We start from the raw sequence: 12,836 nt of genomic DNA, 5'->3' as shown, positions 1-12,836 counted from the left end.
ACTAATAAGGCCACAATTTTTTTTTGCAATATTTCCAGCAGAGCAGACCCTCCAATTATTGGTCCTTAGGATCAAAATTAACAAAAAAAAACACAAATAAAAAGTATAGCAGACCATGTCAGGTTCAACCCATTTCTGAGACTTTGGCTCCCTGACTACTTACTCTTACATGTGTTTTATACTCTGTTGATGCATTTTGCACCCTCTAGTTACCTCGGAGGCAAAAATGTCCATGCATAAAAAACTGCTATAAATGGCATTTAAAGGGTTAAAATCCTGAAAATTGTTGAATGATTGGTAGTTTTGAGCAGGGCTTAAGTTGTTTTAAGAGATTTAAAAAAAAAAAAAAAAAGCCCCCAAAAATTTGATGTATGATGTTATAGCATTTTTTTATGCGTGTACATTTTTGCCATGAAGGTAATCAAAGGGTAATAAATTTGAGGAGGGCGCAAGGGTTAAAAATTCTGTTCAAAGGGATAACCCTGACCCCTCTACAGTACAATAGGCCCTTTTCCACCAAAATCCCAGGAACTAATTTACCAGGAACTTACTTGAGTAAAAGAATTCCTGGTATTTGCATTTCCATCTCACCCCAAAGTTCAGGGTAATTTATTCAAATCAAGTTGTTCATGTATGGGGGAGCAGTAAAAGAAACTGTAGTCCAGTTCATGTACATTGACAAACTAACTCTAGTTCAATAAAATGACACAGTATTTTAAGTGGGCGGTTTGGGTTTAACATTTTACAGGTTGTTGAATCACTTAATCCATCTGGAATACATTTGAAATGAAGTTAACCATTATTACATATCCTTATTTTCTATTTAAAAACGGTACACCATGTATTTTCAACTTCTCATTCTTTAAACTCAATCACATCTAACTTACAGTGTGATGGATGGTTCTGTTTCATTTCTATTGTTTTACAGATATAGTCCAGGTTCAACCCTAAAGTCAGACAGATTTACTCAAATGCCTGCATTTAATTCGACTGCATATTACTGATAAAAGTACTTAGACTACTTATATTTTGATGCCTTGTAAATGAACAGACAGTATTAGGTTAGAATTTTTTTTATTAAAAATTGAAACAAAACAAAAGGTGCAAAAACAAAAACAAGGTGCCTTGAGATTGAAAGGGAAATAAACATGTTTGAAAGGTTCAGGCTTCTGGACCAGGGTCTGGACCAGCTGGTCCAGGACAGCCGGTCTGGAACTCCTCGGTCCTGGTCCCTTTATCGCTTTCCTACATGAACATTCATACAAATGCATAACTGAATAACAGAACACATGATGACAGATTCCTTCTACTATGATGTGACCTGTCAGATGTCTGACCTGGGCCGTTGTAAACAGCAGGAGAAGATGGACCAGCGCACAAATGAGCCGCAGGTTCGGAAAAAGAGGCGAGTCTGTCGGGTCCATTTCAGGTGGAAATCACAAACATAAATAATAAATCAGTGTTCAGCTCACGGCGACAACATGAATACGTCCAGTTCTCTGATTTAGGTTTAGTGTCAGACTATTGACCAGTTAGCATTAGCATTAGCATTAGGTTAACCCGACTTTTGACTAAACAGCTGATGTGCCTCTGACTACTGTTACAGCAGGGAACCAACTAAACAGTGAATATTTCTGTGATATACATACTATTGGTTTGTTAGACAGTCGAATCCACTGCGACCATTGTGGTCCTTTAGTTTCTTTTAATCCTGCATAAGTTTCTTCTTCTTTTCTCGTGTTTCTTTAGTCTTGTGTCTTACATTTGGCTCCAAAAGCTTTTACTTGAACCTCCCTCGTTTCGTGTCGGCGATTCAGAGTCCGTCTGAATTTCCTCCTCCACAAAAACGCTCTAAAGAACCTGGACCTCGTCATCCGTCCACTTGTCATAGCTTCTCTTTTGGTCCATTTTCTGAATTATCAAAATACAAAGCTTGTGGAAATAAAGAATGAATTAGATTATGCCAGGTGAACAGAATGCAGAAACGCTACCAGTGTAGTCCACCACTCAGTGTTCTGCAGCACACAGCCCCACCCCTAAGAATTCCTGGTAATCTGAAAAGTACTACCTCCCTACCAGGAACTTCTTCAGGGAAAATTTGGGGCCGAGGGAAAGTTATTTACCCGGATAATTTTCGGTGCAAATGCCCCAGGGTTTTTCAAAGGTCAGGGTAATGCTCAAAGTTCCGCCAAAAGTTCCTGCGGTGGAAAAGGGCCTAATGTTAGCATTTCTGTCACCTTTTTACTGTTTCATTCTTTCATTTTTATCTGTAATGGAATATAAGGACGAGCCAACCACAGAGTTCTCTGTATATTTGAGGCGGTTTAGACTGGGAATGCTTTTTTGTGTCATCATTAGTCTAAAACCATAGATGTTTTTGTTTTTGTCGATTATTTCTTATATAGTCTATACTAAACTATCCTTAGAAAACAGTTTAGTGGCTATTTGAAGTGAATATGTAAATAACTGATAGATAATTACAAAAACTAGAAAAGCACTCAGAGTGCAGACCTCCACCAAGGCAGATCAGCCCCCCCCGATCACCACTAAAATTTAATCATTTGTTCTCTGTGCCAGTAGCAACATTTCCTGAAATTTTCGTCCAAATCTGTCCATAACTTTTTGAGTTATCTTGCACACACACAGACAGACAGACCAACGCTGGCAAAAACATAACAAAAACATACAGTAGGTAAAAAGGTTGCCTCCACTTCTGTTTCTTCCAGAAGTTCACGTCTGTTCCTGTACTTAAAAGGTTGTCAACCATCATGGAAAGCGACAATGCAGAGTAAAGGAAATAATGTTCAAACATCTCTTAATATGATAAAAGTATCACTTGCTTCTGAATGATAGAAGCAGTCTGCAAACAAAGATTACATTTGCTGTGTTCCTGTTGATAAGATAAAGTATAGTATGTGTAATGCTGTCTACTAACATGAGCAAAACAAATGTACACTTTTTATGCTTTAAATCATGACATTTTCTTCCTGTTGTAGACTGTGGACATCGTTGTTGATCGTAGAGCCAGCCTGTCAAGCAGTGATCGCTTTGACATTCTCCAACTACCTGGTCCAACCCTTCTACCCCACCTGTGTTGCCCCCTATGACGCTGTTCGCCTCATCGCTGCCGTCATCATATGTAAGGTCCTCCCTCACCAAAACACACAGTATTTGACCTTTTGTATGTGTGTTGACATTAGTGGTGAAAGTACACTGCCTATGCTGGGCCAGACTGTAGAATATGTCTCATGTTTCAAGTTCCATGTGACGACTTTGTCTGAACAGTGGTTTCTCTGAGAGGCTCATCCATAAATTGAACTCCGTTATCATGAAAGGAACAGGGCTAATCACATCTGTCACCACCTACTTGTTTTTTTTCTGATGTTCTTAATGTGAGATAGATTGCGATATAGTTTGCTTCCTGTACTTGGGCTCTGTTGTTTTATGGTGATAGCTTGATTGATGCATTTTAAATTCACATGTATGCTCTGTGTTACCATAATTTTTACATTCTGATCAATCCCTGTTGCATTTAAATAAGACTGTTTTATGTGGTGAGCTCTGAGGCCTTGGAGATTAACCATAAGTAAACATTGTTGTTAACATTGCACTAAGAATGTGTGGAATGTGGAAATCATATTGTCACACAACTATACCTGCTTATAAATTCTTAACACTGCCATAAGCCTTGTGGACAGTATGTAAATCCTGGGACACACGATAGACACACCATGTGCCTATTGATATTATATATTTGTTTACTATTTATTTAAATTTCAGTGTCTATATTAAAGGAGAATTATGCAGCCTTTTTACCTTAATTAAACAGTTTCAAAGTAATTGCAATGGTTAAATGGCTTGTTAGGGGGAGAATGGAAGCCCTCTGCCTTCCCACTAGCACCTCTATGGCCACATATGCTACTTGTAGCTTCTCTACACTGTCCCGGTGGCTTAGATCTCATCCCAGTGGCCTAGATCTCGTCTTGTGTGAGAAATGTCATGGTTTAATGCAGTATGACACAAACACATCCCCAGCCAGGTACGGCCAGCTAGCTGTAAACACAAGCCAGCCATGCCTTCATTTCACAGGTGTTTACCATAGCAGAGCCAGCAGAGAAAAGGAATAGGTGGGCGTTGTCAGAGGATGGACGAATAAGAAAAGAGTGAGTGACAAAAATGAGAAACAAGACAACAGTCTGCCTTGGTCCAGCTTTTGATGAATGGTGAAACCTTAAAGAAAAAGAAGCATCAAAACGGATGCAGACTTGGCGCTGTTGCTGCGTCACTTTTAAGTATCACTGAGATGAATTCTTTATACTCTATGTATTTCAGTGGATTTGTGCACTCTTGATGATGCTATTGGCTCTAAAGGTGTTTACTCGTTCATGAACTCATTTTATGTACGATGCCTGGATGCTTGTTGGCTAGCACAGATGTTGGCATACTCGCTAGTAATCACGGTTGTTTGTGTCACGTAGGTGTATGTTTGTTCAGTTTACTAGATTGCCCTTTGTCTACCTCAGGAGTAGGGCTATGTATCATGGCCAATTTCCTTAATCGATTTGATTTCGATTCGTAAGATTCTGAATCGATTAATTTCGATTCAGTATTAATTGATTGATTCAGATTCATTTAGTGATACCAAAGTACAATTTTGAGTAGTGACTTGATCATTTGACTACTGCAGCCATGCAACACAGAATCAGTACTGATATTAGAAAGGAAATAAATGACATTTCAGCAGTAAACAGATGGATCTGCTCTGAAATAATGAACACGAACATGTCCATGTTTCTCCAGTGGCTCAGATCAGACTTCTTCGTCATCTTTATTCTGTTTTGTACCTGCTGCTTCTAGCCTTCAGGCACATTACTATCACCCTGGGGCACTGACACCAGTTTGCCCCTCCTGAGATACACTCATGTTGGGCCCTTGGTACAAGAAACTCACTGGAGGAGGAGGGTGGGCGGAGCTTCATGATTTCCGCTTTACTATTCCTCTAACTCCGCCCTCAGCCACAGGTGATCCAAGTTAATATTTCTAGAACGACTGGCTTTCAGTGACCCGCCTCCGCCGGCCAGTTCCTCCGCACTGTGGGTTCCAGTTTGAGGCCGGGAGGACCTCCCACAGAGGGGTTTTCCCCACCCTTCCTCCATGTTCCTCTTGTGCCAGAACTGTCGCAAGCATGACCAAGACGAGCCCCGCGAGATGGAGCCGGCTGCGCTTCCGCGTCAGCGGTTTCGGGGTCATTTACTCAGGGTCCTGCTCTGAAAAATTGATCTCATCCAGTATTAATCGATGACGCAAAATGAAAAAGCCGTCAATCCAAAACTGATTAAACTGATTTTTTTTTTTTTTACTCAGCCCTACTCAGGAGTGTGTTTTTATTACTAGCTACAGAATTTTGTCAGTTGAATCTAGTTTTTGTGAGATGTATGTAGTTCATTATATGACCCATGTCTAATTTGTTTCATCTGAATAGCAACTGGCATAACAACAAGCCTTGATGTTGGATCTTAGCTGGTGTTGTACGATACTTGTCTCTTGTACAAGTGAAGGTCTAGAATCTAGATGATTGTTGTTGTAATCAATGTTAGCTCTTAAGCTGTGCTCTTTAAACATTACACGTTTATGCAAAAGTAAAACATAAACAAAGAATAAAGACAGGGAGATTATAAAGAAGAAATTTTTAGAGGAGTGATACGAATTCAGGGCGGCTAGAGGATACAAACTTCATTCATTTGTCCCAAATAGGGTAAAATTTGTCCATCTGGATACGGATAGAGTAAGTCAATTTTTCCATTTTGAAAATTTGCAAGATGGTCTCATACCAATCTTCTAATGTTGGTGGAGTTGGCTTTAACCACCTTCTTGTAATAGATTTCTTGCTGGCTGCTGAAAGTGCCTGTAATAATTTTGTATCCTCCTTCCATTCTAGTACTGAGACATCCCCAAGATATAGATTTACAAAGTTATAGGGAACATGAACCTTGAAGACCGACATTAAAGTCCCGTGAATATCCCTCCAATATTGGTGCATGTTGGGGCAGTCCCAGAACACATGATAATGATTGGCCTCCTTTGATCCACACTGTCTCCAACACTCAGAAGAACCACGTCTGTATTTACCCTGATGGGGTGTCTTCAAAAATCGAACTGCGTTTTTCTTCCACGATTTCTTCCCATTTCTCATCCGAAATTCCTTCCTTTTCCCACTTATTTTTGATATGGAGAATATTATCATTGGTTGCCAGCATTAACACATTATATAACTGAGAGATGGCCCTCTTTAGTGTGGAGCTATAAGCTTGTTTTAAGATTTTGTAACAGATTCAGTTGGTGTTAAGTTTGTGATTTTACATTCTTTATTAAAATAATCACGCATTTGGAGGAACCTGAAAAAGTCCATCTATTCTAACCCCTATTTGGTTTATAGGGCCTGAAAGCTTTGTAATGTCCCCTTATGTGTAAAAGATAAGTATGCTGTAAGTCCCTTCTTTTCCCAGGAGTGGAATCTTTTATTGCTTCTATTAGGTAGGAAATCCATGTAATATGGACACCACCTGAAGGTTTTTAACATGTTTTCAATTTCACATATTTTTATTACTTTTTGTCATATTTTCAGGGTATGTTGTAGCCATGGATTTAGTTCTTTTAGCTGATCTATGAGCCTTTTGTCTGCTATCATGGCCTGTATAGGGATATCCAGAGAAGTGTTAAGTTCTAAAATCTTCCACTTAGCTTTGTAGTCGTGATTACCCCAATGTAGCATAGGAAGCATTGTAATGGTATCTTTTACTTTTCCCGCACTTTCAATGTTGCTCTCTCTCCTTTCCTGATATACAAATGCACATGTGCAAGACACTTTCCTGGACGGGCAGGGGAGCAAGTGCTGCGAGTAGGAGTGTAACGGTGCACTCGTTTGTACCAAACTGTTTCTGTTTGGGGCCTTTGATACAATACGGAGGTGTACCGAATGAATACATTTAGCCTATGTGAAGAACGTAAACACTCAGGAAGCGGGGTGGCGGCCGAAGAAAAACCCAAAAAACCTGACAACAGAGAGTATAACAGAGGCACAGAAGCCGGGTTGGACGTTCGAAACATGTTAAGTTTCACTTTCGGTTTTTGGTAGTTACAGTGCACCCGTCACTGGTCTCCTTCACTGCACCAAAAACGTATCGAAAATGTAGTGGACCACCGACCCCCGTACCGAAAACGTACCAAACCAAAATTTTGCAGTACGGTTACACCCCTAATATTTGGTATATGGCCCACCCCTGTTATTATGTTATTTTTTAACTTGATCACATTGGGCTGTATATGGCCCTGAAGTAAAACAAGTTCAACACCCTTGACTGTTAATATCTTCAGTTTAATTTTTGCACTAAAGAGCCGGATTGGACCTTTTGGCGGGCATGTTTTGGTCCACAGGCTGACACCCCTGGTTTAAAGTATGGTTGATGGCATCTCCACAGCAGAAACGCACTGCTGGTGTGGACACATGTGGTATGCATGCCTACCTGACCTGTCGCACATACAATGTAAGGTGAGGTTTGCAGGGTTTGCCTTTGAATCTACTCTGCAAGGAATTTGCAGACGCACTGTATGAAATTTGTGTGCACTTCAAACAAATTTAATCTGTTTTGCATTGTGATCCTGTTTTTGTAGACATGAGCTGACACCTTTCCTAAGGTAACAGTTGTCCATAGCCACAATGCACTAATTTCTACATGTAGGTTTTTCCTAACACTTGCTCTCAAGTTTTCCAGCGTCTCTCTTCTGTTTCTTCACAGCCTCAAGAGTGTTCAACGCTCACGTCTGTTAGCTTAAAAATGCTGTCAGGTAACATCAACAGACATCAACCACAATAGAGACTGCAACACAAACTTGACATAAACACACAAGCATGCACAGATCTTGCATAGCGAACCCTTAATTGCCTTTGGTCAAGCGGAATAAGGATTACTGTTCACTAAGTACAGTAGGTAAACAAGTACAGTAGTTGTTTCAGGCAGTGTTAAGAGGTCATATACAGATAAAAACTGCAGTAACAACATTTAATCTCCAAGGCCTCCATGTCCAGGGTAAACATAGCTGTTGAATTTCAAAGCTGTTGGAGCTGTTTGGATGTGACCTATAGTTACATGTGAAGTACTAAAAGAGGACCTGGATGTCTGGGCCCCAGGATCAGCAGTGCATTTAATTGTTGAGCACATCCACTTCACTGATTAACGTTTCAGTATATCAAATGCGCTTTATATTTCCATGAGTACCATTTAAATGACCTGATACACATAAATTTACCACATAATGGTGAAAGAAAATCTTAATATTTTCTATCGGAGTTCTTCATTTTAAGACTGGATGTTTAATTTTGTATTAAGTCTTTTTTTTTTCATAAAATGTAACTATAATTTTGGTTCAGTGGGTTTCTTTCTTGTTTTTCTCTTACAAATCAGGTCTGCTGACTTGTGTGAACTGTATGAAAGTAAAATGGGGGGCAATTCTTCAGGTCATCTCCACTGTAGCAAAAGTCCTGGCTCTCATCGTCATCATCATTGCTGGTCTGGCTAAGCTGGCACAAGGTAGGGTCACTAAGGATGTCCATTCTAGGACACTTAAAGTGAGGAAAAACCCCAACACTTCTTTAGTTTGTTTTTGTGCCCACATTTTTGTTTTGTAGGTTTTGACCAGAATTTTGAGGACTCGTTCAAAGGTTCAAAACTGAACGCTGGTGACATGGCCTTGGCCCTTTACTCAGCGCTCTACTCCTACTCTGGCTGGGACACGCTGAACTTCATCACAGAGGAGATCAAGAACCCAGAGAGGTAATAAGTCTGGCTTTTCACACAGTTGTCACAATGATTATTTTTAACCTGATGAGTCTTGCTTTATTTAAAGGCAAAGTATAGATGCGTTTCCACCGCAGGAACTTTGGGGTAGTTTTACCGGGGTAGTACCATTGGTGTGTGTCTCTACTGCAAGAACCACCCCCACAGATCAAATTACAGGAATATTTACAGGCTCCAACTAAGTCCTTGCTCCGGGGCAGATACTCGAAATGGCCCTGAAAACTCCTGGGCGGAGCTTAAAGGTTTATTTAATGCTGATTGGAAAGACCCACAGCAGGAAAGGAAACAAGCAGTATTTTTAAAGCCCTGCAGAAGACAAGTAGTAATTGGTAGAAAGACAAAAGTTCAGGCACTCTCTTGGTTAGAAAATTTTTAAAAAAGCCTTTATATCATTAGGCCCGTAGATTAGTTCATAGGGAATGGAGTTAAAAACACACCAATGCGTGTTGGCATGCGCCTTCTTCAGGGTATTATAAAGAGAGGGGAAGACACTGATTTATACTCACAGACTGCTGATGTGGCAGCCAGTGAGGCAACTGTAAAAAGGTTTTTAGGCACTAGATGAGAGTAATTTGGCATTTTCTTGTATTTAAAGGACAGAATTTATTGAAATGAGGAAAAAAATACAATAATAGAGTTCTAAATTTGAAGAATTAATTTTGAACTCTGACACGGTGGTGCAGTGGTTAGCACTCGTGCCTCACAGCAAGAAGGTCCTGGGTTCGATTCCAACACCAGTCGACGGGGGGTGGGACCTTTCTGTGTGGAGTTTGCATGTTCTCCCCGTGTCTGCATGGGTTCTCTCCGGGTACTCCGGCTTCCTCCCACCATCCAAACACATGCACTAATAGGTTAATTGGTTAATCTAAATTGCCCATAGGTGTGAATGTGAGAGTGATTATTTGTCTCTATATGTTCAGCCCTGTGATGAACTGGCAACTTGTCCAGGGTGTACCCCGCCTTCGCCTCTATGTAGCTGGGATAGGCTCCAAGCGACCCCCGTGACCCTAGTGAGGATAAAGCGGGTTCAGAATATGAATGAATGAATGAATGAATTTTGAACTCATAAATGACATGATAAATCAAAATCTTCATTCTGGCCCGGGTGTCCTGTGGCCTTGAGAACATAAATCCAATTGGCTTCTCTATGAGGCGTTGGATTCTTCAGAGTTGAGTCATTTCCATGATGAGCCTCCACAAAATGTTTTACCATAGGGTCATTGAGATTCCTAGACTGAATGGCATACCTATGTTCAGCCACCCTATCTTTAAGCCTGCTTTTAGTTAGACTAACGTAAAAACACCCACAGGGGCATTCACGGCTGTACACTACATGAGTTGTGTGGCAGTTTATGGAACTGTTAATTGAATATGTCCAATTATTAACAGTGTCCTTAAAAGCATCAGTCTTGACCATGTTCTCACGATACCTACAATGGCAACAGCAAAGGTTTCCTTTTGGACAAGTGAGCCAAGTGTTGGGCCTTGAGGCTGGAAGGTAATCCTCACTAACTTTTCCTTGATGGTAGGGGCTCTTTTAAAACTGATTCCAGGGGGCTCAGGTTCATGCCCTCTTCATGGGCACCTTTGGTTTGTTGAGTACCAGTGGCTCCCTGTGAAATAGTTTTTTTGTTTTCTTAGTAAATAGTAGATTTCAGGAGTATTGACAGATTTTACAGTCGAAAGAATAAGGTATTATAAGTGGACTGACGCAGATGTGGGGACACTGCTGGTGTTCTACGCAGTTAATTACGTCGGTGGTGGGTCCAACTGCAGTGGAGACCACGGCAGCCATGAGGGACAAGTGAGAGGACGTTCCTGTAAATTGCCCCCTTACCTGCTTTTACCCCAAAGTTCCTGCAGTGGAAATGCACCTTATGTATGTTTACTTACCAGTAGAGGCCCTGTCTTCTGCCTGGATTCTTTCATTTTTCCATGTTTTACTGTGTTCAGGACATTTCTGGGTATTTGGCTTCAGGCAGCAGGTTTGTACTTCCAGGCAATCAAAATCAGCATGGGCAAAAATAATAATATAAAAATGAGGTGACGCTGGTTACACAACTCTTCCCTCTTTCTGCTCCTCTCACTTGCTGCACTTTTCTGTCTATGAGACAAAACTCAGCGCAAAGCACAAACAATACACAGTCCTTTGAGCCTTTTGCCTCTAACAGACCTACAGGCGACACACCCAGCAGGCTTCATATTATCTCTTGAACATTCCTGTGATCCTGAATTTTGTGAAGGTATGTGTGTGTTTTATTTTTCTTTTTTAGAATACAACTGCAATGACAGAATAAGGTGTGAGTGTGTGAGTGAGTGTGTGACCCCACAGTCTGTTGCTCGCAGCGAGTGTGCTTTTTAACGTCTTTATGTCTGTTTTTTAGACGTCTCATGGTGTGTACTATTGTGAGTGAGTACTGGAACTGTCAATGTTCAGGATGTGACAAAAACTTTGAGATCTACACACTGTTATGTGTAATTTTGCTTTTTTGTGACTTCTGCTGTCATGCTGGAGAGCCTGGTGTCTGCTCTCCTGTCACTCACAGCCCAGACTTTCTCTTTTCTCTTACTAACATCTACAACTGGTATCATACCACCAAACATTCCTATGGAGCTCTGCAGACCAGGACAAAAGCCTAAACATTGAAAAAGAGGAAGGAGACGCGGCTTTCGCTGGAGATTAAAACTTTTCGGCTAGACCATCGCCATAAGCTTCTGCCCCTCCCCTCTGTCCTGCTGTCAAATGTTCAGTCCATCAGGGATAAGACTGATGAGTTGGAGACTCACACTAAGTTTAAAAGCGAATTCATGGACACTTGTGTGCTTGCCTTTACTGAAACGTGGCTGTCAGAATGGGATCAAGATTCTGAACTAACTTTAACCAGATTTGGAAGCCCCATACGTTTGGACTAGGACCCAGAGGCAACTGGGAAGAGCTGAGGAGAGGCTGTGTGCTTTTACTTAAATCAAACTACTGTAACACCATGGTGGTTCGGGAAACAATATGCACTGCTGACATTGAGCTATTGTCAATTTCTCTATGCCCTATCTACCTTCCTCGAGAATTTCAGCAGTTTTTTACACACTCATGTATATTCATCCATGTGCCAATGTGACAGCGGCTTCCGAGCTGATCACTGACGTCATGCACAAACTGGACACAATCAGCCCAGAGTCACCAAAATTCATAATGGGTGATTTTAACCATTGTACTCTGGCCGAAATGCTCAGGACCCACGAGCAGTACATTAAGTGTCCAAACCCGCACAGGAACACTACACTGGATCTCTGTTATGGCTTTGTACTGGGGGAATTCAAGTCATTGACTCTGCCCTTCTTTGGTTCATCTTACCACAACAGAGTGCATTTAGTTCCTGTGTATGAGCTGTCCTTCAGGTGCTTGGAGAGGGAAGAGAGGATGGTCAATGTCTGGACTGAGGAGAATGTAGCCAGTCTCCAGGCCTCTTTGGAGTGGACCAACTGGGACTGTTTCTTCAATGCGTGCGATGGCACGGATGAACTGACAGATACAGTCTCTTCCTATATCACTTTTTGTGCAGACTCTGAAATTCAGACTAAAGTGATCCTAACAACAAACCTTGGATAACTAAGGAACTTAAATCTGTAATTAACAAAAAGAAGCAAATCTTTTCCTCTGGTGATCTTTTAGAAAGAAAGACTCTCTCAAGGGAAGTTAAGAATAATATAAAGAAAGCAAAAATAAATTATAAAAAGAAGATTGAAAATCGGTATGCTAAGAGTGATCTTAGAGCTGCCTGGAAGGACATCAAATCCATGGCATCACTCAACCATTCTGACTGTGGGCCCAAACGGCTGATCACTATAAATGACAGGGATCTTTCAAATGTCTTTAATTCATTCTTTTGTAGGTTTGAAAGGACAGACCTATATGAAAATTGTTCAAACCTCAAAAATGGTCTTGAACATGAAATGATAAATGACGTTGTGATAATTCAGGAA

At 40.9% G+C, this 12,836-nt stretch overlaps 1 protein-coding gene across 1 annotated transcript in view; it reads left to right on the top strand.

The window, feature by feature from the left end:
* Positions 1–12,836, top strand: part of LOC115428615 (Y+L amino acid transporter 2) — a 48,083-nt gene that overhangs the window by 18,221 nt on the left and 17,026 nt on the right. Inside the window, exons 4-6 of the mRNA XM_030147746.1 lie at positions 2,997–3,139; positions 8,463–8,588; positions 8,687–8,831. Coding sequence (XP_030003606.1) covers positions 2,997–3,139; positions 8,463–8,588; positions 8,687–8,831 — 414 coding nt within the window. The remainder of the gene's footprint in view (positions 1–2,996; positions 3,140–8,462; positions 8,589–8,686; positions 8,832–12,836) is intronic.

Source organism: Sphaeramia orbicularis, chromosome 11, assembly GCF_902148855.1.
Source record: "Sphaeramia orbicularis chromosome 11, fSphaOr1.1, whole genome shotgun sequence".
In the NCBI taxonomy this organism is placed as follows: domain Eukaryota; kingdom Metazoa; phylum Chordata; class Actinopteri; order Kurtiformes; family Apogonidae; genus Sphaeramia; species Sphaeramia orbicularis.
This window is presented reverse-complemented; position numbering and strand designations above follow the sequence as displayed.